The sequence below is a fragment of the Scophthalmus maximus genome, chromosome 14 (genome assembly GCF_022379125.1).
Source record: "Scophthalmus maximus strain ysfricsl-2021 chromosome 14, ASM2237912v1, whole genome shotgun sequence".
NCBI lineage: Eukaryota > Metazoa > Chordata > Actinopteri > Pleuronectiformes > Scophthalmidae > Scophthalmus > Scophthalmus maximus.
In genome coordinates, this window is record NC_061528.1 from 16,217,255 (window position 1) to 16,244,763 (window position 27,509).

At 45.4% G+C, this 27,509-nt stretch overlaps 2 protein-coding genes and 1 long non-coding RNA gene across 3 annotated transcripts in view; all 3 read right to left on the reverse strand.

Annotated features, from left to right (window-relative positions):
* Positions 1 to 810: 810 nt before the first annotated feature.
* Positions 811 to 1,757, reverse strand: LOC124850995. Its single transcript, XR_007032119.1, has 2 exons — positions 1,689 to 1,757; positions 811 to 1,569 (listed from the first exon to the last, which is right to left on the reverse strand). It is a non-coding gene; the product is annotated as an uncharacterized LOC124850995 (long non-coding RNA).
* Positions 1,758 to 3,496: 1,739 nt separating this feature from the next.
* Positions 3,497 to 9,866, reverse strand: umps (uridine monophosphate synthetase). The gene is made up of 10 exons (XM_035651412.2): positions 9,631 to 9,866; positions 8,252 to 8,405; positions 7,872 to 7,996; positions 7,506 to 7,693; positions 7,297 to 7,394; positions 6,606 to 6,766; positions 6,396 to 6,513; positions 6,094 to 6,269; positions 5,868 to 5,982; positions 3,497 to 4,881 (listed from the first exon to the last, which is right to left on the reverse strand). Exons 1-10 carry the CDS (start codon positions 9,778 to 9,780, stop codon positions 4,703 to 4,705), a joined length of 1,464 nt encoding a protein of 487 aa, XP_035507305.1. The 5' UTR covers positions 9,781 to 9,866; the 3' UTR covers positions 3,497 to 4,702.
* Positions 9,867 to 11,355: 1,489 nt separating this feature from the next.
* fn1a (fibronectin 1a) overlaps positions 11,356 to 27,509 on the reverse strand; it is a 31,078-nt gene continuing 14,924 nt past the window's right edge. The window contains exons 17-48 of the mRNA XM_035651411.2: positions 27,171 to 27,455; positions 24,956 to 25,234; positions 24,515 to 24,778; positions 24,287 to 24,381; positions 23,761 to 23,929; positions 23,554 to 23,640; positions 23,273 to 23,464; positions 22,407 to 22,679; positions 21,734 to 21,848; positions 21,504 to 21,580; positions 21,325 to 21,414; positions 20,934 to 21,200; positions 20,711 to 20,827; positions 20,386 to 20,550; positions 20,103 to 20,258; positions 19,841 to 19,954; positions 19,452 to 19,721; positions 19,090 to 19,301; positions 18,355 to 18,442; positions 17,968 to 18,153; positions 17,750 to 17,839; positions 17,379 to 17,570; positions 17,195 to 17,284; positions 16,199 to 16,307; positions 15,863 to 16,082; positions 15,545 to 15,715; positions 15,153 to 15,291; positions 14,757 to 14,924; positions 13,789 to 13,914; positions 13,449 to 13,555; positions 13,199 to 13,318; positions 11,356 to 12,774 (exon numbers count right to left, since the gene is read on the reverse strand). Of these exons, the coding sequence (XP_035507304.2) occupies positions 12,706 to 12,774; positions 13,199 to 13,318; positions 13,449 to 13,555; positions 13,789 to 13,914; positions 14,757 to 14,924; positions 15,153 to 15,291; positions 15,545 to 15,715; positions 15,863 to 16,082; positions 16,199 to 16,307; positions 17,195 to 17,284; positions 17,379 to 17,570; positions 17,750 to 17,839; positions 17,968 to 18,153; positions 18,355 to 18,442; positions 19,090 to 19,301; positions 19,452 to 19,721; positions 19,841 to 19,954; positions 20,103 to 20,258; positions 20,386 to 20,550; positions 20,711 to 20,827; positions 20,934 to 21,200; positions 21,325 to 21,414; positions 21,504 to 21,580; positions 21,734 to 21,848; positions 22,407 to 22,679; positions 23,273 to 23,464; positions 23,554 to 23,640; positions 23,761 to 23,929; positions 24,287 to 24,381; positions 24,515 to 24,778; positions 24,956 to 25,234; positions 27,171 to 27,455 (5,102 nt within the window). The 3' untranslated portion in view covers positions 11,356 to 12,705. The remainder of the gene's footprint in view (positions 12,775 to 13,198; positions 13,319 to 13,448; positions 13,556 to 13,788; positions 13,915 to 14,756; positions 14,925 to 15,152; positions 15,292 to 15,544; positions 15,716 to 15,862; positions 16,083 to 16,198; positions 16,308 to 17,194; positions 17,285 to 17,378; positions 17,571 to 17,749; positions 17,840 to 17,967; positions 18,154 to 18,354; positions 18,443 to 19,089; positions 19,302 to 19,451; positions 19,722 to 19,840; positions 19,955 to 20,102; positions 20,259 to 20,385; positions 20,551 to 20,710; positions 20,828 to 20,933; positions 21,201 to 21,324; positions 21,415 to 21,503; positions 21,581 to 21,733; positions 21,849 to 22,406; positions 22,680 to 23,272; positions 23,465 to 23,553; positions 23,641 to 23,760; positions 23,930 to 24,286; positions 24,382 to 24,514; positions 24,779 to 24,955; positions 25,235 to 27,170; positions 27,456 to 27,509) is intronic.

The window sequence follows — 27,509 nt, forward strand, 5'->3', positions numbered from 1 at the left end:
AAAAGGGCAGTGGCTGAATTTGACGTCTAATAGCATTTAAATGACAGCTGGCCCATATCAGATGTCTGCCGTGTGTGTGTGTGTGTGTGTGTGTGCGTGTGTGTGTGTGCGTGCGGTTAATGTTTAGTTAATGATTAACATAACCACCCATTAAGCCCATCTCTCCGCTCCCTGGTGCTCGCCTGCAGCCTCGGCTCATGACGTAAGCGAACGACAGTAATGAATAGGCCCCCAGTGGAAAATACACGCCGTCACCCATGACTGTGCCAACTAGGAAAATGATTATGAAAAAAGCTCCACGGGGAGAGGAAGATTATCACCCCTGCCGTTGTAAATGTCAGTCTTTTCAGAATAGGCTCTACATATGATACGGTATCGTCCAGGGGCAATTCAAATGGGCAAGATAAAGATGAGCACAACCTACACGGTGACAGACCATCACTTGGACACTTTCCCAGCGTCGGTTACAGGTTTATCAGTATAGTGATCGTATCATGGCTGAGCTGAACAGACGGGTTCAAACCCAGCGGGTGTTTTTACATGGACATATGGGTTGATGTCAGACTGGTACTCATAGTCTTACTTTTCTCTTATTTGACCTTTTGAGTAACAAGAAAAAACAAATCATGTTGGATTTCGAGCTGTAACTTCCTGCCTCGATAACGTCTCTGATTCGATCGAGTTCACCTGCTGTTCCTGTTCCTTCGCCCCTTCTCACTTTTCAACGCATCAATCACACACACACACACACACACACACACACACACACACACAGTATTCAACAAGAATCTACTCAAATGAGTCCAGCAATCCTTTAAATGAAATTTTATTTATTAGTTCTGTTTCAATTTTAGTTGAGATAAATGTTTTTTTGGCTCCATGTGCCAGGCACCATTCTGATCCGAGGCTATACAATTGCTTTTCTTTTTCTTTTTTTTAGAGCCTTGCCCGATTCCATTCCACCTGTATGCAAATCAGGTCACATGTCCAACACACACCTGGTGCGTCAGTTGCTGAAACTATACTCAATAACCATGTTGAGCTGCGTCTATTTAATAGCATAGTTCTTTAGTTCTCTTAGATGGAGCAATGGGCTGATGCATTTTCGACGAAATACATTTCTGAAGATTTTAAGTCCACCTCCGTTTTTCATTGCCAAAGTTAGTGCTGTAGTTTATGGCAGCAACATCTGGCCTCACCTAATTTGTCGCCATTCTTAGAAACACAGTGTGAAACCCAGAAAGAAAAAAAGTCTTTCAAACTATTTTTTCCATCATTTGTACAAATTGAGGCTTGGCAGTGCAAACAGCGGCGATCGCCATCCATTAACGCAAAGAACCGTTGCCCCTCGTTCCCTTTTTCCAGTTGCCCACCTGTACCTGCGTAACGCGAGCCGAACGAACAAAACTTCATCTTCAGGTATTGTACGTGAGGCTCAACGTGAAGCAAATACAGACATGAACGAGTCTCAGATGCGATCACAGTGTGTGACGACGGTCCGGAGAGAGAGAGAGGGGGGGGGGGGGGGTGCTGCGCGCCTGGCATCTGGCTCCTCTGTAGTCAGGCAACCTTTAGGGAGGGAAAAAGTTAGAAAAAAGTTAGAACACCAAGCAAAAGTAAAGCTGTGCAAGAAAGATACTCTGGAGGAAAATGTTTCTTTTAAATGAGTGAAAAGAAATTTAGCCTACCTTCAGAAGAAGCAACCTTGGAAGCAACGCGCGCAACCTTGGACAGGTTTGGCTCACCTTTTACGCGCGCTGAATGTGTGATGGTTGTGACAAGTATACACCTTATATACCTCTCTCTCTCTCTCTCTCTCTCTCTCTCTCTCTCTCCTCCCTCCCCCCACACACACTCCCCCACTCCCCCTCCCCCCTTCTCCCCACCCGTCCTGGATGAAAACCGGTGAGAGGATCTCCTCAGGGCGCGCACAGACACCTGTCGCACGGTGCGTTGCTCTGATCCAATATTGACATAAGGGGGAGGTGTGTGTGTGTGTGTGTGTGTGTGTGTTGGAGATGCAGTCACTCTCCCTTTCTCTCTCTCTCTCTCTCTCACACACACATACACACACACACGCACACGCGCGATTTGAATTATTCTTACCAAACCCCTGCCCTCCAACCAAAGCGCACCTCCCCCTCCTCCTCCTTCTCTTCCTCTTCTGTGCCAGGCAACGTGTGTGACCTTTGTGCCTGTAAACAGGCTCATTGTAACGTAGCTACCTGCCGACTCCATTCGTCCCAAGCAGCTGCCTTCTCGGCCCGGGCATCATTTCCATGTCATATACCTTGCAAATGACTTTGTCCGGCTGGGTGAAGCACCTCACCCAACAAGTTTGTTGGGGAAAGCTGTGGGAAGCCTTGAGGACGTTCAAACTGGACGTGTTAATGATGGGAAAAATCTGCCTTGAGACAAGCCATTTGACCTGGCAAGTTATTTTCTGTCGGAAAGGCTTCTGAATACATAGATCCAGTTTAGATATTTTGGAGCGTCCTAAAAATAAGAACACAAATATTAAACAATATGTCAAAAAAGACTGTCAAATTGTCGGTTAATTGTCAATCAATTGTCAGTCATGTTCTTTTGTGTCCAGAGGGCAGGTCAGAGGTCATTGCTGCATGTCTTCAGGTTGAAAAGTCATAAACCTGTCTCTTTAATGAACCACGGTTAGCATCACTCAGCTTGTACCGTGTCTATTGAGGCTGTGGAGGACCTTAACTCACCAGAGTTAATTTAACTGAGGGTGGCAGACCAACATTAAAATCTAAACAGAGTATGGCGTTTGAAAGATAAAAGCATTTAACAGGCAAAGTAGGTCTACATGTCAGAGTTTTGCATCATGGAAAGTGTAGGATCCTGTTCTTGAAGTATGGTTGTTCATACATATAGACTGGAGGTCAGTATATCATAACCTCTGCTGCTTCAGTTTTGTTTTTTGTTTTTTAAATCTGCGGTCCCCCAACTTTATAGGAGGCACAACAAAGAGAATGCAAGAGAACATTATAAGAAACAATATATTCACTACGAGATATGATATATGGAAAGAAAGCCAACTGCATAGAAAGAGATATGATTCTTGCAAACCCATATTTAAAGATGATGATTATTACATGGAATTCATTTGCACATTTGATGGTATCTTTAAACATTTTGCCATGGATTACAAATTTAAATAATATTTGATTACAAACAAAGTTGCGTTATTTTGTCAAATTGAATGACAAAGGGCAAAATGTCTTTGTGAATATAATCTCAAATCTCAAGATCATGGCAAACTACCCAAACCTATGGTTATGTGAGCCTTGAGATTCAAATGGACTTCTGTCCAATAACAGCTAGTTTATTTCAGTGTGCCTTGAGCAAATGGAGCATTATTTTTTGGCTCATTGTTATTCATGAAGAGATTTAAAAAAAATCTGTATTATTACACTCCTGGATAATCTAGTCTATCTTTAGAAATACATTAACATTATTTACCATCAATTAAGAAAACTGTCTTTATAACAAGATTTATTGAAGTATTAATTTCACTTTACAAAAGAAAATAGACACTGCATCAAAAGCCAAACAAGGTTCTGTAGGACAAGACACTTCACATGCATTAAATGAAGGATACCTCCAGTTTATACCGCAAAGCCCTTTCGTTGCATGTACAGTTGTAACTGCACAACGGTCATGTCCCCAGGACTCTGTCTACAAGTTTCTTTCTTTTAAAGGGAGGGGTCACACTGCAGGTGTTCATCAACTTGAGTAATAACCAATGGCTAACAACTTCTAATCTAGACACTATAATACATCACGTGACATTTAGTTGAGGATTCCCTCAACTAAATGTCTTATCATTTTACATTAAGGACGTTGGAGGGACAGTTACGATGAGAGGAATCTGGCCCCAGTCAGCAAACTCTCATTTTGTGGTTCACAGTAGATCGGAGGGAGTACACTGATCATACAACTGCTGGAAAAGCCTGACATCTTCTCGAGCGGGCCGTTCTGTCGTGTTCTCTTCAAGGTACAGTATATCGACAGCCATCCTTTAGCAGTTCACCTGTAAATTCATAACATAGGGCGTTTTTCCCTTTTCACAAAATAAATAAATCTTTATGTTTGGCCTATGTTTGATAAATCAGCTTAATACTGATATATAGTGAAGCTGGAGTTCAAAATAAAAGCCTCCGTAACTAGCACAGATCTCGATGCTCAACTCTGTGCTGAAAAAAATAAAGCCCCAAATTTTAAAAGAAAGTGATTAAAAAGTACTAGCATTTGTACCTCAAATCCTGGTTTAGTGTTTCAGCAACAGAACAAGAAGCATACGCAGACAAAGTATGGCTTCCCCCCCACACACTGGAAGTGGTCATCTTTGTCAAAGGAACGGAACCATGATTGATATAGATTGTAGTTTTTTTTTTTCGTGAGCAAATATGTTTTAAAACCAGTCAGAAATTCACTCAACAGATCAGATGTCAGGTCTTGCAGCTTATTAACAGAAGAGAATCACACTGTCCACATGTGTAGGGACATGTATTGCATTTCAATGTGAAAGTGTGGTATATAGTACAGATGCACATGTATCTGTGTTTCTATGTACACAATCCTGTGAGAACCGCTTTATCTGGACAATGTAAAAAAAATACTTCCAAAGTTGTAATTCACACTTGTAATTAGATGTAATGTTGCGGTTGCCACTCCTGAGCTCCTATTGGCCGCTCCGGCCCAGTCGCTTTGCATAAGCATCCCAGCCTGACTTTCTGTATGACTCGGCAGCTTTTAGCCTATTGGGAGCCTCCAAGACACCCCGTCCCACGATAATGACATCAGAGCCTTTGTTGTTGATAACTTCCTCTGGGGTGGTGTACTGCTGGCCCAGCCCATCACCTTTATAGGAAAAGAGAGACACAGCAGAGACGGGTGAGGGGGGGGGGGAGCTTGTTGTGGATTTTGTTAGGTTACTGCAAACTAGGGCCAGTAGTAATTTCTTGCACCGCAGCACCACCTTGTGTTTGAGGTGAGCCACAACACCAAAACAGTAAAAAGCCAAAAGTCAAAGGGGTTTATGTTTAAGGCATCAGATAATTAACCTTAATGGCAAAGACATTATCCTATAACTGTTATTAGCATGTCAGTGGATTACACTGTATATGGTTTGTTGGTTTGTTTTACTGTTGCAGTTCTTCAAGTCAAGAACAAATGTACAAAACAAAACTCATCAGAGTGAAACTCCTGAACATCAGATTAATAACATCAAAGTTCAAAGGGGTGGTTCAGTGATTTTGAAGTGGGGTTGTACGAGGTACTTATGCATAGTTTATATTTTACCTTATGGAGATGGTGATCAGCGATGTCATGTTACAGAGTTTAGAGCAGAAGTAGTCGTAGCTCTACTGTTGCAGAGGGGAGCGCTGAAAAACGCCTTTTTCGCCACATTTTTATATATTATTACTGCACCAACTCGCCACGGCAGCGCCCAACAGCTGATTTGCAGAGTGATACTCAGTTGGCCGAAGTACGCTTGAAAAAAAAGTGCAAACTTAAAGGGATGTCTGAGGGCAAACTAAAGCAGTGAAAAAAATACATCCTTTAGCGTACAATTGAACGGATATATATATATTTTTAGGTAACGTTTAAAAATGTGGCAAAAAAGACGTTTTCCTTGGTTCCCTCTGCAACAGTAGAGCTCCGACTTTCGCTACAACCCCACTTCAAAATCACTGAACTATCCCTTTAAGGGTGTGCGTATAGTAAAAACACATGATTTCACGGCTTCCTTTTGAAATACTCAGAATCGAAAGTACATACAATTTCCCCCAAAACGTAATTTTTAAAAAATATAGGGGAAGTTGAAAGAGAAGTTAACAGTTTACCTCCAGCCAGCATCTGCACCCCGGGGGTCATGTGAATGAACTCTGGCCTGTTGGCGATCTTGGATCCACAGATGAAGCCGATCACGAAGTCCGACTGCTCCTCTGCCATCTTCAGCTGAGGGCGCAGATAGAAAGAGATAAAACAGCCGTTGACCTGGGAGCCACAAATCACGGACGGCGCGTTTTGAGCGGCCTTGGACTGAGGCCTGAGGAGAGACATGCGTACCGTGGCCTTTGTGTACTCGCCGGTTGCCAACGATCCCTTGGAGCTCATTTGCGCAATGAGCAAACAGCCGCGACCCAGAGCCTTTCCGACGGCGCTCAGACCCTTGACCACCCCGGGCCCCGGCACCGCGTGGGCATTCACGATGTGAGACCAAGAGGAGATCTGGTACAAACCACCTGGAGAGCGGGGACACATGAGCTCACTGTAAGGCTACTTAATTATTATTATTATAAGTTCACGTTTTTTTAAAGCCGTTAAATAAAAGCCCAGTATAAACATGGGACTGGGATTAATCTTCTCACCTTCGTACTGATGCCTGACTGTGTTCCCGATGTCAGCAAACTTGCGATCTTCAAAGATGAGGAAGTTGTGTTTCTCGGCCAAAGCCTGCAGTTTCTGGCTGAGGGCCACAGTGTAGTCCTGTCAGCGGACACGACAAGATCAGTCTATTTTGCCCCGGCAAAAGTAAGTTCTCCTCTGTAACAAACGGACTGGTTCCACTCCCACAGTACCTTGAGGATGTCCACGTGCGTCTTCAGCACGCAGATCTTGGGACCCAGAGAGTCGGCCAGCTGGAGAAGCTCCTCACTGCTGGTCACGTCGGCGGACAGGCAGAGGTTCGACTGCTTCTCCTCCATGAGCCTGAGCAGCTTCGATGCCAGAGGGTGAACGTCTGCAGACCAAAGGGGGGGGTGTCATTTCAAAATGATATGTTGAGTAGAATAACATTCTCAAATCGGATGCAGCCTCATGAATACATATTGTCAGTACATTGACTACATTGAAAGAAGTCCAGACATTGTCCTGAACTTCTCCGGAGAAGCGCAGATGTTGCTCTGGACACATTCCAGCCAGGCCTCTAGTCAAGGCCTCAGGAGAATGTCCTGTGAGTGAGCCCGTGTGAGAATACAACAGGAGAATCTCCGGAGGATTCCCAGCGAGAGAGTGGGCCAGTTGATGACTGTCAACAAAAACTCGGCTTCCCGCAGTGCAGTTATGGTCATGTCCTGCCCCCTGGCGCTCTACCCAGACGCCACAGAATGTTTTCCGGCGATTATCCCACTGTTGTGAACGCGTCTTGACTCAGACAATCTCCCTTTGCGTTCGTCACATGTGAACGGCAAACCCCAGAGGACAACCGGACGCAATTTTGCCCACATCCTCCGGACTTAATGTCTTAAAAAAAAACTGCTAAACAGTTACTTGGTAGTTCAGCTCTGTCTGCATAGCTCAGCTCCGGGTTCTGCTGCACACATGGCTTCTTGGTGGCGGGGGCTCCGTTGCCGTTCTCCTCGCCGGGCCTGAAACAGGCAAGTCCAAAATGTCACTTTGGGACGTTTGAGCACATGGACAGTATGCTTTGAAAACACACACACTGTCCCTATAAAAAGGGAAAAGCTACACAACCGTACCTGAAAGTGTCGTTGTCCAGGATGAACTTGCGGACACTCTGGGCAGTTTGGCTGTCGATGCGCTCGGCGGCCTGCAGCACATTGAGCAGCTTGAACATGGAGATGATTGGATGGAGCCGGATCCCCTTAGAGGCCAACATCTTCGCGGCACCTTGCTCTCGGTCCATGAGGACGATGGCATCCGTCACCTTCACCAAAGGAACAGATATTCCATAAAAAAAAGGCCGGGCTCTCGGGTTTATTAAGAAAAAAGACTCTTGTGTGTCGCTGCCCTCGCTAAAATCATCACTGTTGATAACCTTCTATAACCTTCACAGTGATCTATTACTTATTCACTATCATCACCAATGGAATTTGATACTGAACCTTAAGTCCCTCTTTGTATAGCACTTCGGCAGTCTCCAAGATGCTGGCGCCGCTGGTCACGGTGTCCTCGATGATCAGACACGTGTCCCCGGCACGGATCGACCCCTCCACCAGACGCTTGGTCCCTAGGAGGGTGACACGAGGAAGCTGATCAGTCATCAGGTTATGAAAAACTTACTTTGGCCACATAAGCCGCTTTCAGTGCTTTCACTGGGCAAACGCAAAGGTGCAGTGTGTGGAATTTAATGGCATATGGCGGCAAAGTTGCATGTTACAATCAGCCGAATGCTCCTTGTCCAACACCTGAATCCCACGCACTGCACCTTTAAAAAAGAAACCCAGGCGAACGAGCCCGACTACCGCTCCCTCTCAGCACCCACCGTAGTCCTTGGCCTCCTTGCGTCTGATGAGCATGGGCAGTTCGTGTCTGGAGCAGATGATCGTGGCCAGGGGCAGGGCCGTGTACGGAACCCCACACACGGAGTCAAACTGCAGCCCCTCGTCTTGCACACGCTGGTACATGAGACTTGACACCTGGTGATAGAAAAGGGAAAATAAAAAGGAGTTACGGTAGCAGACAAGTCCAGGGGTGAGGTCAAATTGTCCTTCCTATCTACTATTCCATGACCTCAGTGGAAAACGTCATGAGGTCAAGGGAAGGTGTAAAGGAGGACTGATAGGACTTAGGAAAGCCGACAGCGGTGCTCAGGGAGTCGGACTCGACTTTCACTGAACTACGTCGTCACGCGACGGCGGATGTTGTTGACCTGTGTCTGCCGTGGTAAAATTACAAATTTTCCGAAGATGGGACTACAAAAAACGCAACGTGACATCAGATGTAAATTATTCATATGCAACGGTAACTTACATGATGACGTGCGTCTCTTCTTGGTTCATATTCATACTCTTTACTTCTTCTCCTTCTACTTGAATTGAATCGTCTACGTGCGAGCATGGCGCGTCACGTTAAATATCGCTGCCGCAATGAATTGTGGGACGTCTATATCTCCTTTCCCTTCACATAGGAAGCTCCAGTGTACCCTATGATTAAGGAGATAGGAAAGGAAGCATTGAAGCTCCTTTCCTACGCATTTAGAGAATCCGAACAGCTCTTATCGTGACTGCCGATCAAATACTTCCGGGTCACGTCAAGATTTAGGAAACTTCCTAAACCAATTTGACAATCACCTCAGATTTTTTTTTTTTTTTTTTTTTTTTTAAAGGGGCAGTGTTGCAGAAGACATGAACATTCAATGTACCTCCATATGTTTTGCAGGAAAGTTGACATTTTTAACAGCATTCTTGTGAGCTGCAGTGCATTGTAAGCTCCTGATCATGGTCAAACTCCACACAACTGTGTACATATGTACATATGAAGATGATCATGGCCGATGCTGTTGACACAGGACGATTCAACAGTGGACTCGGTGTGTGTGAGCTCTCAGCACTGCACTGTAAAGATTTGTTGCAATGTTTTGATTTATTTATTTATTTTTTTGCAGAATTCTAACAGTTTTTTGTGTGTATGAGGAGATTTGGGGATTTCGGTGACGACATGCTGATAAGGCTGATCAACAGCCACGTCCCCCGTATCGCGTCCAGCACGGATATAAACGTCAACGCGGAAATGAAAAAAAAAACACCACGGTGCCTTCACGGGAGTTGGCCTGCGCGCTGTCTCAAAGTGTCTGCCACGTCATTTGATTTGATTTCTGCATGTTCTTTTTTCAAAAGTCACGGCAGCGGCACGTGGTTTCACCTGGTTCATGAGCGCAGGGTGCGACACGAGGACCCTCAGGTCGATGTAAATGGGCGTCAGCAGGCCGCTCTTCAGCTTGTACTCCCCGAACTTCACCCCGTCCACATCGTGGAGCTTCAGGATCAAACTGTCGATGCAAATGTTTGCCATCTTTCTCGTAGATTCTCTCGCTCTCTAACTTCTTGTATCCCAATCGGTGCTTCCTCGGCGGCGGGTGTAGAAACGACACTTCCGCCCAGGGAATCTTCACAATAAAAGCGTCTCGACGTACACATTTTAACATTCCCTACGGGACGCAGGCGAACCCTCAAGGCCAATCATTAGAATATCAGCAAACAAAACTCATTGTTATTATTACCTGAACATCACATATGAGATACTGGCACAAGTGACTGTTATGGCGTGACCGAAATGGTTAATCAATAATCAAAACCGTTATGGATGAGCTTTCTGTCAGTCGTCTATTTGATTGATCATCTAATAATTTCACGTCTAAGTTGGTTTGTTTGGTTATATATTGTTTCGAACAGTTTTATTAATCTGAGCTTTAGTGCACGAGTGAATACAGAAAATGTTCATCCGTACGATTTGACGCAATTTATTCTGAAGGGCAGAGGGGAGAGAGCTGACAATTTCCGGTTTAGTTTTTTTTTCAGAATAAAACCGGACCTTCCACGTGTTCTGATCGTCATTTAATTGATCGGAGATTGTGATCAGAGAAAGACACTCACCGTTCACTAAGACCACGAGACTGTAGACATGAGTTGATTAGCTGAGCATTTCTGCGGTAACTGCGTTACAGTGTGGTGAAGGCGACCCAACGCGTTATCGGGATGGAGCTCCCGGACTATGGCCCGGCCACTTTATATAGCTATCTAAGTTAATGTCAAATTTTTCTTGCTATTACTGTTTTTATTTACATGCCTTTATATCTTTCCATATTTTTTACACTTTTATATATTTATCTTTGTCGGAAAGTGAGGAAGCGGAAACAGGTTCATTCGAGTATATTGACAATAAAGAACTTTCTGATTCAATTCCATGATGATCAGATACCCAATAAGCCACTACCCTAGTTGGTGGAAATAACAGCAACATTAAACTGTAGCCTAAAAACACTTTAGGTTAGTGTGATTGCCTCAAACTAGTTTGTTGAGCTTTTTTCCCCACCAAAGTTTCACTTAAAATACAACTACTCTGTGTGGGACTAAAACAAAGATCGACTGTCACCAACACTGACATCAAATACTGTTTGCAGAGTGTACAGTGCTTCATTCCCTGCATTGAACACCTCAGCCATACTACAGTAACAGGTGTTTGAATATATTTCTTAATGTAATGTATTTCCTCAATGGTTTCATACTACAGCTGTTCATACTACAATCAGAGTATGCAGGCTGTACTCAGGACATCTCCTGAACTCTTATCAAAGATCTCAAGACTTTCAAAGCAATTCTTCAAACTTAATGTCTAAATAATCACAATCAACTCTGTGGTGTCAGAAATCCTTTTTACGCATTGGTGCTTGAGTCTTGATTCATGAAATTGACCACCCCCTCTTTCACTCTTCCCCACACCACTTTATCCCCCATTTGTACTGTATACGTGTTTATTATATACAAAACCATCTATGTCTGGTCCATTGTTTGCAGGCCTTTGGTTCGTAGAGTAATGTTACAAAACATAAGTCAGTGTAACATTGCATAATTGAAGAAAAAAAACTGCTTGGATTTTTTTCAGTTTATTAAAAAGATTCAGTCCACAGTAGTTCAGAGTTTGGCACCAACAATATAAAAAACATGTTAATCAAAAAATAAAGTGTACAACCCAAAGTAGCATTGAACAAAATGCCTGAATAAAAAGGGATAAATAAAAAAAAAAAATACAAACATTTATGTAATTAAAATGCATTTCACTTGGAAATAATGGTGAATTTTCCCCATTCATTTTTGAAATAAGAGTTCAACTTTTGGTCAATCAGCTTTGGCTTTATAGATTTTTTCGATGTGCTATATCTGATGTACTTTTAAAAACACCACATGCAGATCACAGGCTTACGTCTACACGGCTACTTCAACAGCCTACGCTGCAATAAGGCAAATTATAAGGCCGCGTTTTTTGTTTTTAACACAAACTCAGTGCTTATTTTTTAAGGAAACGTGAAGTTTAGATTTTTTTTTTGTGTAATTCATTTCCTGGGCCTGTTAATCAAAATGATACATTTGTAATATTTCAAAGAGAAATATTAGTGACCAGTTGTTCTGCTCACCCAAATCGAAGGCGACTGACCACAGAGATACAGATAGGACAGACTTTACATCTGTAATCCCCCTGACTACACAGATGATGCTGATTCAGGTTGATGAAAACGGCCTGATCAATGTGATTTCAAATCGGACAGACTGTCATGTCCGTCTAGGTCAATCAAGCTGAGACAGGAACTGTAAAAATTAATGAAATGTATGGCTTTGCAAAACGACTTTCTTTCCTGAATTTAACATGTATAAAGACCCACAAAATGCATTCTATCATTACATAAATGTCATCTGCATACATATTACTCACGGTGAGACTCAATGAAATGTGGATACAGGTTTTTGTCAGGGGTGGACATTTGTAGCGATGCATTTTGTCTTTTTTCAAAGGAAGAGAATTGTACTGGAATGTTCTGAAACCGAAAAAAGTCCCAACGCAACAGTAAAAGTGAACAACAATATTGCATCTTGTGCATGTGTGTGTGTGTCTGTGTGTGTGTTAGGCAGGTTCCAAGTGATAAAGCAGCAGGACTCGTGCTCTGATAGACACGCATCAAAAATGAATTTGATGACGTCATCTCTGTTGTTGTTGGAAGTGAAGTGGATGACAAACAGGAAAAGTTGGACAGGTCTTTGAATAGGCACAGGTCGGTGTAGAAAAGTCTTTCTCAAGGCACTAAGAATCGGTGTGGGGCGGGGGGGCCATCAAGGCACAAATTTAATGAAAAGGTCTTCTTTTCAAGAACGCAGGAGGAGAGTTCCTCCCTGAAAGGGTTCTCGCGTCTTCCTCGTTTACTCGCGTTCCTCCTCCTCCTCCTCTCTACTCTGGGGGGCTTTGAGCATCTGCCAGCAGCTCGGGCCGCAAGCATTCAATTGGACACTGGATGTTCTGGACGGCAGGGAAGAGAAGGACAGGAGACAAGAGAATAGGATTATAGGTTTTGACTGGATTTACAGCAACATCTTTTTTCCTCTCGCGTGTGCGAGATTGTGTGGTGTAGATCTCAACTCAATTGACAGTGGGTGAAGGAATTGAACACATTTTAATCCACAGTACAACATTTCCTGGGCCTGCTAATCAAAATCATACATTTATAAACTTAAATAAATTAAATTGATATCCCTGTCAATGGTTTGTGTGTATCCTTACACATGCATAGATTGTGTTGATATTTGACTAAAATTAATATAACTTATCAGGGATTTCCCCCCCCTTAATTAACTACATTTTGAAGGTGAAAAATATGCAATGAAACAAAAAGAGAAGGCTACAATATTTGAGGTACAATTTTAAGCGCAATAGAGACACTGACCAGTTTGCGTAGAGCGTTTTCTCTGTAGCGGTCGAAGACGTCGGAGGCCACGGGTTGCAGGAGGTCGGCGTCCACGTCGGTCTGCACGCCTGGCCTTCTGCAGTTCTCACAGCGCCAGCCCTAAAGAAGCAGAGGGAAAGTTTAATGTACACGCACACACACACACACACACACACACACACACACACACACACACACACATTCGGGCCCCAAGAGGTCTGTGCACTCAGACACACACAGTGTCACCCACCTGTTGTCCTCCATGGCAGGTACAGGTACAGATGGCGCCCAGATACTCTTTCTGCCACTGGTTCCCCAACTGGTACATTTTCCCATCATCATAACATGTCGACTCATCTGGAGGGTTACAGTTACACAGTAAAGATCAACGGTGCGTGATGTTAATATATCATTAATGTTACTCTGAGTCATGTTTTAACAAAGTGTGAGAGTAGAGTAAGTTCATGTAAACCATGAGGTGTGTTCGGTCCGTGTGTGGACCAGCAAGCGGTCAATGCCTGCCGGGATGTTCAGAAAGTGTTTTTGCATGCGCACTCCCATTTTCCGTGCGTCCAGCTCTGTTTACTCACGGGGCTCGCATTTGAACTCCCCCTTGCCGTTTCCCAGGCAGGTGCAGCTCAGCATGTGACCATTTTCAGCTTGGCTATCCCACTTTTCACCGATTCGATAGTTGTTGCCGCTGTTGTGACACCACTCTGGAGGAGGAGGAGGAGGAGAGGAAGCAGGCAGAGGGGAGAGGGGGAGATGTAGAAGGGAGTCGTGTTGAAATGGAGATGAAGAGTAGAGCAAAGGGTGAATAGAATTGAAGGTTGGAGTGTAAGATTCACATTTTCACACATTCACAGTCAAAATTCCAGTGTCTATAAAACAACAATCATGCGCTGCAAAAAAAATTCAAATGCGAAATATATTTGTGGTTCAGACAGCATAAAAAGAACAAAAGTTTCCTCGGTGTCCCCCTGAATATACAGATTTTCACAGTAGGGAGACGTACAGACAGTGTGATGACCTCAAGAATACGCTGATGAATGATGATCTCAGTTTCTGGTATCGTCACTGTTAGATATAGACAATACAAACAACTGAGACCGATGATGGCTTGTTAGCTCAGCTTAACAAGCACGACCGCTTCATTCATGAAGCAGTCTCACTGGTTGTCGCATGTAATACATTGTACAATAATTATCTTTACAATGTATTTATGTAGAATATAGTATTAGATTTTTATTGCGGCACATGAACTGAACAATTCTATGGCTTTAGCGCAGCAATAGCTAAGGAATTTATGACATGTATAATGTAAATTAAGCAAATTCAAAAAGTTCTCAATTCAAGTAATTAACCTTGAGTCATTCTGAAGCCAATTTGGTCCAGCTTATGACATTATGCAAGATGTTATAAGTTTGCGTTCATTTTACATTTCCCTCTTATAAATTCCTTTTGAGTGAATCACATAGAATTATTCGACTTCTAATTCCATGGGTTGTTGTTGGGTGTGTGCAAAGCATGCAGGGATGGGGTTAATAAAGCCACTCACTGGATGAATCACACCTAAAGTGACCACTGCCCAGGCCAAGGCAGCGGCACCACAGCTTGAAACCCGTCTCCGACATGCGCTCCCACTCGGAGCCCAGCTCGTGATAGGTGTGTGTGAATGTGTCATAGCACAGATCCTGGTTGGCCGTAACGGGGATGTCACCTGGAACTAGGGGATGGAGGAGAAATGAAATTAGAAAAAAATAATACATTATAATAGGATCAGAAGATGTGGTTTAACTTGCGAAATGTCATATTCATATACATTTTTAATAACATGTATTATTCGTTAAGTGTCTCTATGTGGTTACTAAGTTTCTTACAATACATATAATATAAACCAAAAACACAGACTCATTGTGGTGAAAGAAAATTCTCAGATTGTTGGCAACTTTACCAGCATTGCCGACGGTTACAACTTCCTCCAGAACTTTCTCTTTAGCCCCGCCCCTCATGGCCTCCACTACGACATTATAGGACGCCCCGGACGTCAGTCCGATCAGTGTGGCGCTGTTAGACGTGCCAGGAAGACGCATCTACATGGAGGAGGACAAAGGGGTCTTTTACATTTCCTGCAGTCAATTTGAGAGTGTGTGTGTGTGTGTGTGTGTGTGTGTGTGTGTGTGTGTGTGTGTGTGTGTGTGTGTGTGTGTGTGTGTGTGTGTGTGTGTGTGTGTGTGTGTGTGTGTGTGTGTGTGTGTGTGTGTGTGTGTGTGTGTGTGTGTGTGTGTGTGACTGTGTGTTTGTGTGTTTGTTTGTTTGTTTGAGAGTGAGAGAGAGCGCCCGTACCTGGAAGCCCTGTTCCTCCAGGTGTGTAATGGGATTACAGGACACCTCGTACTCTGAAGTCTGCGGAATGGGTTGCCACGAGATGGCTGTGATCGTCTGTGCTTCCTGAGGCAACTCTGTCTCGTTGTCAGGGAAACCAAACGCGAGACCAGGCAGAGGACCATCGCTCACCTACAAGATCAAACGCGCAGCATTTTGAACAGAGTGAGTTCATAAAATCATAACAAGCGAAAAACCGGGACATTGTAAAATACTAAGTCAATTTTATAGGTTCAACAGGTAATGTTCTAGATCAGATTTAATTTGAGGTTCACTCACCTTGACTAAGGGTACTCTGTTTCCATCAGGGCCTGCTACAGGGATATAGATGAGGGGTTCCCTGAGAGTGGGTCTCTGGCCTTCTTTGGGTCCCGTGTAGGGGCCATGGACTCCATTATTGGGGCCCAGGTTCTGGTACTCTGTGTAGATGTGCTGGCCCTGCTGGCCTGGTTGGGTTTGGCCACTAGTCCCAGACAAGTGCACATGGTTGGAGTTGAAGCTAGACACAGAAAAAGAGAAAAGATGAGGAATTTTAAAAGGGCTCCAAAAAGTGCAGTTTCATTTTTTCTTTCTTAAGCCTAGTTAATAATTTCTTTTGATTATACAGGTTCTTACGTCTTGTCATTGAACGACTCCGGGACGTCCAGGATGTCCGTGCTGGGTCGGTGAGGAACCGGTAGCCGAGGCAGCTCGGGGACCAACAGCTGATGATCTGTGGCTGGCTCTGATTGGACAGACATATGTACGGCAGCTGTTAGAAGCAAACAAGGCAAAGCAAATGCAGAGATCTACAAGCAGGTCAAAAGTGTTTCCACTGAGAGGAAACCAAAGAAACATGCCCATCTGTTTTGCTCTAATACTCATAACAGTTGCTGTTACATTCTCTATTAAGGAAAAGACAAATTATATGAGAAATATAATATTCAAAATGCATATGGTGAATCCATACAAGCTGCAGTAAATAAGTGACACAAATTGATGCAAGTGGATTTGTATTTTATCATAGGAATAAAATCATAGTTAGCATCTGGGACGGATGCATCAAATTTCTTCATAATCTGAAAGGTGTTGCCTGGCTATGACAACACTGTAATCACCACTTTGATCCTCTGCTTGAGAACAAAAGCGCCAGCCAAAGGCAGAATTCTGTAATTCTAGAGCGGATAAAGCCAGCAGGGGACAGCATAGCGTAGCTCTCAAACTGCATGACTTGTTCCCTTAAGAATGTTTTTGCTGACAGAAATAATCCTGTCTATTTTATTGTGATGATGTATTTAAACCAGAAGGGCTTAAACAAAAGCCCCAGCTATGACAAATAAATATAATCACATCCAATGGAAAAATTTGATAACTTATAAAAGCAGCCTTTAATGTTGTATTTTATGGTTTTGTCAACATTTTTGTGGCACGTCTGAATAGATGCTGAGGACTTAACATCTTTACAATGACATGATAGAAGGGGTGAAAGGTTAAGTTTCTGTGTTTGGTTGCAACAGTTTATGAACTCAGGAGATTTTAACCTCAGAGCAATTCACAATTAAATAGAGGGGAAAACAAAACTCAAAAGATTTAGAGTCTGCACACACAATTAATTGTAACATTTGTACTTACGTGTTCTGGCTTTGCCCACAAGAGGTGTGCTCCTCAAAGCATTTTGTAGTGCAACGATCTTAATGACATACTCGGTTCCTGGTTTCAGACCTATGACGGAACAATAAATACACACCAAAAGGTTTGTTTGTGATATTTCAAAATCAAATTACTTGCGCATGTATTGTTTGTCCCGTGCACTCACCATTGACGTTGGCGTAGCTCTGGCTTGCGTGGGGTCTGGGGAGGACTTCTCGAGGCAAACCCCCGGCCTCCTCACAGGTGACGTAATACCCAGTGACCCCGGGGCTGCGCGACGGCTCCCAGGTGAATGAGATGCTGCCGGGGTTCAGGGAGGTGAAGCGGATGCTGGTGGGCGGTATGACCACGGGTTTAGCTGGAAGAGACGGACGTGAAATTAAAAAAAACGCATAACAACCCCTTTTCCAAAACATGTTTGGGCAGCAGCTTGGGATAATTGTCAGATTCCACGCTCCGTGCTAACTACACCTACTACTCAATCATTGCACACTATCCGCCGCTCAGCAAAACACTGAGAGGGAGCGTGACGGTTACCTGTGGTGGCAGTGAGTGTGAGAGGCGCGCTGCGTCCGTTCCCTTTCAGCGTGTATATGTTGATCTTGTAACTAGTTCCAGGCTCCAGGCCTGAAGTGAAGACAAGAGACAACTTCGTGAGGGACTGCGTGTCGGAACATTAAGAACCCAAAGTGATTCGTTGTATTTTTATCATATGCAATGTTATAATGTGCATTCACATCCTCATATCTGCGTACCTGTAATCGCGAACGAGCGCGACTCCGGCCCGATGGTCCTCTGGATGGGTATGTAGCCCGTTGCGGAGGAGGTGGGTGTGGCCTCCACCAAGAAGCCGGAGATGGTCTCCGTCTTGGAGCGCCAGGTCAGAGTGATGGAGGAGTCGTTGACGTCGGAGATCCGCACGCGACGAGGCGGGCTGATATCTTGAGGTGTGAGCAGAGAGAAAGTGAAGAGTGAGAATGGGCAGGCCAGTAACAAAACCAAGGGAGAGAGACATTGAGAGAGCGTGAATATAGTTAAAACAATGATAAAGAGTTAGTGTAACAGCAATGCCTCCTCGTTGTCGCCATGTATCAACAGTACATTTGTCAGAACGTGTCAGAGTGTAGGAGTTAGAGACTCACTCTCCAAAGTGGTGACCTCCGCCTGGACCGGCCTGCTGGTCAGGGAGTTTTTCAAGGCATAAACGTGGACCTCATAGGTCGTCGCAATCTGAGAGAGACGGAGAAAAGAGAGAAAATCAAGACATCGGTCTGACCCAGTGTTGCACAATCTCCACAGAACGGAGCTGAAGTAAGCTGGCTTAATATAACTGTGCATGTTTGCGCATTTTGATATGCATGTGCGAGCATGTCTCTGTATTACTTTTTGTCTGTGAGTAATGATCAGTGAGATTGCATGCCTCCGTGTGTGTGTGTGTGTGTGTGTGTGTCTGTGTGTGTCTGTGTGTGTGTGTGTGTGTGTGTGTGTGTGTCTGTGTGTGTGTGTCTGTCTGTGTGTGTGTGTGTGTACTAAAGCTGAAGCTGGGTTAAATGTCTTCTTTTATATATATATATATATATATATATATATATATATATATATAAATTTTACGCCTAAACTTTGTTCAGGGTACCAATTTCCCCCATTAATTTCACTACAGCATAAAATCAGCTTGCAAATACCTGAAATTTATAATCAGTTAGTTAACATTTTATTTTTGATATTGTTGTAAGGAAATGGAAATTCGAGATTATCCACAATGGATGTCCCTACAACTTGACTTTCCGTCTAGACTTCAGGTACATGGATAACTTGTTTCTAATAGAAGACAAAGAACATGGTGTTCTTCACTCCTACCCTCACAGAGCCACACTCACCATGAGTCCAGAGATGTGCGCCTGAGCGGCGTCCGGGGCCAGGTTGATCTCTTTGGTCGGCCCGCTCTTGTTCTTCGGGTTCACCACCACTCGGTAGCCCGTGAGGCCCTTGAGGCCATTCAGTCGGTTTTGCTGACCCGGGATGTCCCAGCGCATTGTGAAAGAGGTGGGGCCAACCTGGGAGAACTGGAGGTTGGTGGGGGGAGAGATGGCTGGGGAGAGGAAAGAAAAAAAAAACGTAAAAGATGGTTAGAGGGAGCCAAAAATCATTTGGTTTCTGAATTATATTTTTCACGTTTTCTCCTCTGTAATATGTCATTTATCTCAAATATTAAACAGCGAGAACTAATTTCCAACCATACCTGTAGCTTGTGTCCCGACCAGTGGTGTGCTGGCTGTGTCGTCGTGCAGGGCGATGACCTTCACGGTGTATTCGGTGCCAGGCTGCAGACCATAGATGACGGTGGACTCGGCATCGCCTCGGGGGGCAGGATGCAGCTCTCGCTCGCCCTCCTCCGGACTGGAATACAAGACCCGGTAGGACGTAACAATTCCATCGGGACTGTCCCAGGAGATCTGCAGTGAGTTGGAGTCGATCTCTGAGAAGCCCAGGTCTTTGGGGCGGTCCACGTCTAAAAGGTGAGGAGGAGGAGGGGGGGGGGGGGAGTTAGGAAGTTGTTTTTTTTATATTTGGGAAAGTTTGGGACACAATATTCCATAAATATCTCTCTAGAAAGTGTAAAACCCTCACTTGTTAAAGCATTCACCACCAGCGGAGAGCTCTCTCCATCTTGTCCCAGGGCGTACACACTCAGAACGTACTCTACTGTCGGCATTAGGCCTGAGAAGGTCATCTCAGTTTGGTCTAGAGAGGAGACGCAAAAGAATATAAAAAGGGGTAACAAAGGACAGAAGGGATAACATTTTCTTACAATGAAAAATCCAGCTACGAGACCCCAAGTGCCTCGTTTAATCGAGCCCAATCAACTGGGAATCTCGGTCAGAGAACGTACCTGGAGCCACCACCTCTGTGAAAGACGGCCCCTGTCCGTTCCTGGGGACCCCAGTCACCCTGTAGCCCTTGATCGGGCCCTGTGCAGGGCTCCACCTCACTGTGACACTGTTGTCCTTCAAATCCGTCACCTCCATTTCAGAGGGAGAGTCGACGCCTTGCAGGGGAGAGAGGAAGAGGAGAAAGATGAGGGCGGACCCAAAAGGGAAGACGCACAATCGCTAGAAATGGGTGGAATGGATGCGTTTTGCAACTGACAGAGCGCAGTGTTTGTCCGTGTGTACCTGTTTTGTGTGTGACGTAGATTGGCGTGCTGGATGCGGGGCTGTCTCCTCTACCGGTCACGGCGTAGACGGTGACAGTGTAGTCGGTACCGGGCTTCAGGTTAGAGATTGTGGCCGTGGACTGCGAGCCGGGCACCGTGAACTCCTTGGGGTTACTGTGACCTCCTGGATGAGGATTGGCAATGTTAAAGAAACCATTACTGCATTGTAAAAATCAGTAGACTGGTGAACACTAAGACCTTGCAAGTCCCAAAAATACAAACACAATTCACACAATCAATGAAGGCTGTATGAACAATAGAAGGGGAAAGGGAAAGGAGCTCACCTGACTCTCCGTGAGTGATCCTATAGTAGCGCACAGTGACAGGGGGGGCGTCCCAGCGGACGGTGATACTGGTCGGGGAGGAGTCTAGCACTTCCAGGTCTGTGGGAGCATCAGAGACTGGAGAGAGAGAGTCCAGATTAATTTTTTACACAAACAACTAAATTATGAGAAAATTATTTTTAAAAAAATGGCATGAATAAAGTATCAAATAGGGATTTCATACTCGTCTTCTGTTTCCCGTTGAGCGGCAGGCTCTCCTGGGTCCCGCTCACCGCGTAGACGTTGACCAGGTACTCGGTGTCCGGGGCGAGTCCCGTCAGGGTGAAGTGGTTCCTGGAGGGCGGCAGCCTCTCGTCCTTAGCCCTCCCGCCGGTGACCATCTGGTAACGGATGCGGTAGCCGGTGATTTTGCTCTGGGGGGCGAGCCAGTGCATAGTGAAGGAGTTGGTCAAGATCTCGGAGAAACGCAGGCCAACCGGCGAATCCAGAGCTGAGGAGGGTTGGGGAAAAAAACCTTTGCATCACTACAAAGGATCTCATTTGCTTTTAGATATTTGTGCCAAATTTCTAAACTGATATAATCTTGTCGTGAAACCAGATTTAATAAGACCTACCGGTTTTCTGGGTGCCGACAAGGGGCGAGCTCTCTCTCTGCTCATAAACACACACCACGCTGACCAGATACTCCGTGTTAGGCAGCAGGTCTGTGGACAGCGGAGAAGACACAAACTCAAATGTAGTCGTCCCCGTGTCGGTGCACGGCTCTCAATTCTTTGTCTGCGCTATAACTTACTCCTCAGCACCACGTTGTTAGCCCTGCCTCCCACATTGGTTTCAGTGTTGTCATCTTCGTCGTCGATGGGATGGTACCTGAATAATTAGAGGAAAAGGGTCTGTTATCGTCATTTCTGTTGTATTAATCTGGTTTTATGTGAGGGTGGACTTGCTTTTTTGTAATCTTAGGAACAAGAAAATTCGACATGCACCAGAGATGAAATCTGTTGAGCTTGTTTCTTGTCATACCTGATGAGGAAGCTGTTGATGTCTGCAGAGTTTGGGACGAGGGGAGAGACCCAGGTGACTTCCATGCTGTCGGGCCCGACCTGGCCAAAGTTCAGATCGCTGGGGGCTGGTACAGCTAAAGAAAACAGAGAGCGGCATGATTCAAAGTGTTTTCAGCAAAAAAAATACATATCCACACTTTCATCCTTAAAAGGGGAGCCAGTTTTATGTGCCTATTCGTGTGTGTAAATGCGTGTCCGAAGAATTACGACATCTTAAAAGTGAGAGAGCAAGCAGTGTTTGCATTGGGGGGCAAAACGAGCCTCAGTATGATAAATCCCCTTAACTAAAACCAGATGTTTCACACACACACACACACACACACACACACACACACACACACACACACACACACACACACACACACACACACACAGTATTATTAAATTGGTAACACAGCATGCACAGCAATCACATCAGCAACTTAAAAGCTTTGCTCTAAGAGCCATGTCTTTGGGTTAATAAGACTCACATTACATTATATTATCTCATCACACACAGTGTGATTTATGACTCCCTCAGAGACAACACAAATCCCACAACCGAAAGGTCAAAGCCCTTCTCACAGCTTGGTATTAAAAAAATATACATGTACTGCAGCAGAGTTTTGTCCAAGTGGAAACGTGGATCTTACAGGTCTGTTGGGTGAGCGTGGTGGGTTCGCTCTCGCCGCTCTCCGTCACGGTGATCACGCTGATGTCGTAGTCGATGCCGGGCTCCAGTCCGTAGACCGTGTAATGGCCGGTGGTCGAATGCACCATGTCCTCAAAGATGGGCACGCTCTCGCCGGCGGCCACCACCGTGATCCTGTAGCCGGTGACGGCCGTGGTGCTGTGCGGCGACCAGCGCAGACTGATGGTGGTGTCGCTCACGTCCTCGAAGCTGAGGTCCGTCAGCTGTGGGACTTCTGGAGGTGGGGGAGGAGGGAGGAGGAAGGAAAGCGAGAAGAGAGCAGGGACATCCAAACCAGAGGCGAAAGTGGAAGGAAAGTGGCAGTCACCAGAAGAAAAGAAAAAAAAGGCAGACAGACAAACATGTAGAAGCAGAGGTTGAGAGAAGCGATGAGAAACTTTTCACTTCCAGTAGGTTGAGATATTCAATATATCACACCAATGGAAGAGCCAACGGCAAGGGCTGCTTCTCCTGGTATATATTATAATCTAGTGAAATTTTAGCTGTTATTCAATGAAGCTTCTCCATTGACTTAAAAAAAAATATGTATATATATATATACCCGGGACATAAAGCAATGGCGTTGCAAAGCAGTATGAGTGCTGTTTGCAAAGACCCTCGGCTGCTGGTGATAAGTTAGAGCGGCGATGCTAACGGAGCTATTATCTGCAGAAAGATGTTGCGAACATGAACGGCAGCTTGCTCTTACCTGTTCACGGAGAAGTTCTTCAAACAAAATTATATGAACAATTACAAACGCGGCACGCATATAGATGTATCACTATCTAGTCTCCACCTTGACCTGTCACTCAGCTGTTCATAACTCACCTGGTGTGATAACAGTGGACACAGGCGTGCTCTCCATGTCGTCCTTCACGGTGACAACGCTGACGTTGTACTCCACTCCGGGACTGAGGTTCTCCAAGGTGCAGGAGTTCTGTCCCGCCTCCACAAACTCCTCCACACTGTTTCCTTGCTGGCCATTGGTGGGGGTGCATGTCACTCTGTAACCGGTGATGTCTTGAGGGGGACGGGGGACGGAGATATTTAGCAGCGGTTTTGATCATTCATAATGAGTTGTGTTGTTATGCACATCCTGGTGTGTGTACCTGGTGTACTGGCTCCATTCCACAGCACAGTGAGCTCCCCGGTGTTGGGGTTAGACTCCAGGTTGAGATCAGTAGGAGGAGACAGCGCTGCAGAGGATGAGGAGAAGAAAGAGGAGTCAGAGGAGGAGCACAAACAGGAGGCAATAAAAGCCCCAAAACAAGGTCATGAACGGTGATAAGAGTCATCATTTGTTGCTTCATATTTACGTGTGACAACGCGGCGTGTTATTGGGGCTCCCTGTTCCTGGCCGTTAACGATTGGCTGGACGCTGTAGGTGTACTCCACTCCGGGCGTCAGACCGGAGACGTAAATGCTTCCCGAGTCAGAGGTCACGTCTCTTGGGGCTTCGCCGCCCTGACTGGGACGTACCGTCAACTGGGAGACGAATGAGCACAGAGTCAGAGAGGCAGCGGACAGGGGGACACGGATGGGCAGGGGGTGGGCTACAGGAGGTACGGGTCAAGGGGTCAATGTTTTCACAAGAACCATGGACGCCAGGAGAACATTCTCATCTCTGGTGTGACATATTTTGACCGATCACATTTATCCTTGAGGTTTTTGGACTTTCCATGTCAGAAAACTGAAACCAAGTATAACTGATGTTCGTTCAACAGAAAACAAGAGGGAACTAATATTCATATAAGCACAATCGCACAAACCAGTCTACATATACATGTAAATATATATATATATTTTTTTTAAATGAATGTAATATTTTCGTAGTGACTGTACCTTGTATTCAATGCGGGGAACGGGAGACCAGGATATTATTATGGAGGTGTCGGTCACGTCGGTGCTGAATTGCGGAGCGTTGCCCATCGGCGGGTCTGGGAACACACACAGAAAAAACAAGCGTGTCCCGTTCAATTTTTGTGTAGCATCATATAGTGTGTACATTTCTATCTCAGGCAACAGTTTCTGCATTTGTCATACTCGTTCGCACATGCATCGGACACTCACTGGTGGTGAACGCCACGGTCTCCCCTTCACTCAGCGTGTTGTCCTGCTCTGCGTGCAGCGTGGCGGTGTACTCCGTGTCGGGCTGCAGGTTGAGGATCGTGTACTGAGAGAGGCGAGCGGGCAGGCGCAGCTGCTTGGGGTTGGAGCCCTCAACGGTGAGGAAGAGACGGTAGCCGGTGATCTTGGCCCGGGGGGCGAACCACAGCATGACGACACTGTCCTCGGTCACGTTGGTGAAATGGATGTCTGTGGGAGCGTCGGGCTCTGACAAGGGAGACGTCGGTAAACACCGTTAGATGTGGAACAGTCCATAAACATAACATAGCAGACCATATGTTTCTACATGGTGTCCACGCTTCCACACAAGTGCTAGTTTCAATGACGTTTACTGTGGAACAGATTTTTTTTTTGTGTCGGTGACCTCGTATCCGTAGCACTCACTGGTAGTTTGCTCCCCAATGAGTGGCAAGCTCTCCTCTCCGTTGCGAATGGTGTAGACGTTGAAGCGGTACAGTGTCCCAGGCTCCAGGTGCGACAATTCGATGTAGGAGTTTTGACTGACGGGCAGGGTCATCTCCCTCTGGTTGGAGCCAGACTCGTCGACGGGCACGGCGGTGACGCGGTAGCCGGAGACGCCGCTGCCCGGGCCCGACCAGGTCAGGACAATCTTCTTGTCGGACACCTCGAAGAACTGCAGGTCTGTGGGGGAAACCACTTCATCTGTGGACGGAGAGCAAAATGTACTTGCCTTAAAAGGTTTCGTTCTTTAATAACCATTTAGATCATTCTCAGATGTCAAATGTTATTCTAAGGCCATGGCACAACTGTCCTGCACCTAACATTCAGAACTGAAAAGCAAAAGCATTCACGTACGGTATTCATCAACAGATAATAAGTCCAGACTTCCCATAAACTCGCTATAATTCATGTGTATTAATGCCTTCCCCTTTCTGTGGCCCATCCAAACAGGCATCTGGGTAGATTCATTTTAGCGCCGCGTTGAGTCCAAATCCCAACTGGGAATGACGGCTGGTTTCTCATTGAGTAGCTGGAATGAACTCTCATGCAGCTGTTAGAAATAAAGCTGGTGGTTCTGTGGAGAAACGTGGCATTTACTGCACGGGGGGAAGGGCCCAAAACTGGCCACAGCCCAACACGTAACTTTAAGTTTAGATAAGAGCATAATGTTTTGATCCCGTGGAGACAAAGTTCAAATTTATCACAGCGTTTGTGTCCGGAACAGAAAAGTTGATCCCTTTTAAGACCTTAAGCAGACAATAGGAGAGAGAGTAAGATATGTGGAATTTTGATTAAATACCATGACTTCACGGCTGTGTGTCACGACATCATTTAAAATGACTCTTTGATATTTATTTGCATTTCTGCCGCATATCGCCAAAGCACACTCCGGTTAACATACTGTATACAAAATCATATCAGGTGCATGACTAAACGTCTGCAAAGACCGGGCCAAATCATTCCACTGCTTCATATTCTGGGCGGACTGGTCGGCACAAGTATCTCTATGGTAAACAGAAGTGATGAAAAGTTGGACAGAGCTCAAAGAGAGAAAGAAAAGTCAAAAATGATTACATGGAAATGTCCGGACCGTTTAACCTTTAGTCATACTAAGCCTTGATGCACAGAGGTGCCGATGCAAAGCTCAATGTAACTCAACTACTGTACCTCACTATGCTTTGCTCTGGGTTGAGCCATTCTCTGAGGTGAACAATGTATAAATAATATGAATGATATACTAACTGTCATATGACAATGCAGCCAACTCGGTGGCAAGTGCAGCCCAGACAACTTGTATGTAAAGAGGAGACGTAGCCCATCTGTCATCGTCCCCGTCTGCCACAGCACAGGGGCATTTTCTAGTCTTTCCAAAGATAGTAGCACAAACTCTTAACCAGGTTATAACACACACACACTTCTCCAACATCTGCTTGACTGACACAACAGCATGTTTCGTCCTGGCAAACGGAGACGTTTTACATAACTCCGGTCGAGCAGAATCAGAGCACACACGCCAGCTGTGAACTCAATGACTTCACTTTCCATTGGAAAACGCGTTTACTTCGAGTATCGGGGAGTCGACCGATCTACGTTAAATCACTGAATAGGCCACAGGATGACGTGCGGGTTTGATTCTGGAGGCCGCGCTTCGGGTAGGACCAGAGCACCAAGTGCAGTCCGTACGAACACGCAGCGGCGCGGTGGGGGCACGGAATGTGAAGAGGACATTTACCGATCAAAAATCCCCAAATGGGCAGATGTTTGCAACTCCTGGCACTAACATAACAAAGGGACGAGTCTCCCGGAGCTCATTAATCTTTACACCTTTAAAAAACACCCACAGCTAAAGAGCCAGCAAATGACGATTTGAACCAGGACAATTGGTTTGGTAAATATTAGTCAATACAACTAGATCACGGATAAGCGGAAGAGGATAGGTGGCTGGACGGACAACTGGTTATATAGACACTGAAGCAAGTACAGAGAAAAAGAAGAAACAAGCTTCTCCAGAAATCCCTCCCAACCAATGACTTAACTCAGCAATCTATCCCTGGCCCTGTCTCACTCTCTCCCCCACAAACTATAATGAACAGCGTTGAGCCTTTTTCGCACGCAGATCACATCTCAAGTCCTTTACCTGGCAGTGGATCTCCGGCGGTGTTGACCTGCACAAAGACAGGCTCGCTCTCCAGGCTGTCCTCCACGGCGTAGATGCTGATGTTGTACAGCCTCCCGGGGCGGAGGTCGCTCAGGGTCACGGACGTCGCCGTGTCGGGGAGCGTCAGCTCCGTGCTTTCACCTTCCAGCGATGGCGTGTAGACGACGCGATAGCCTGTGATTGGAGCCAGTGGTTTGTCCCAGCTGATCAGAATGGACGTTTCTCCCACCTCCTCCACCTCATGCTCCACGGGAGCATCAGGTGCTGTGGAACAAATGAGATATTAGAGGGGTTTTTCCGGATGACTTGATTTGTGGT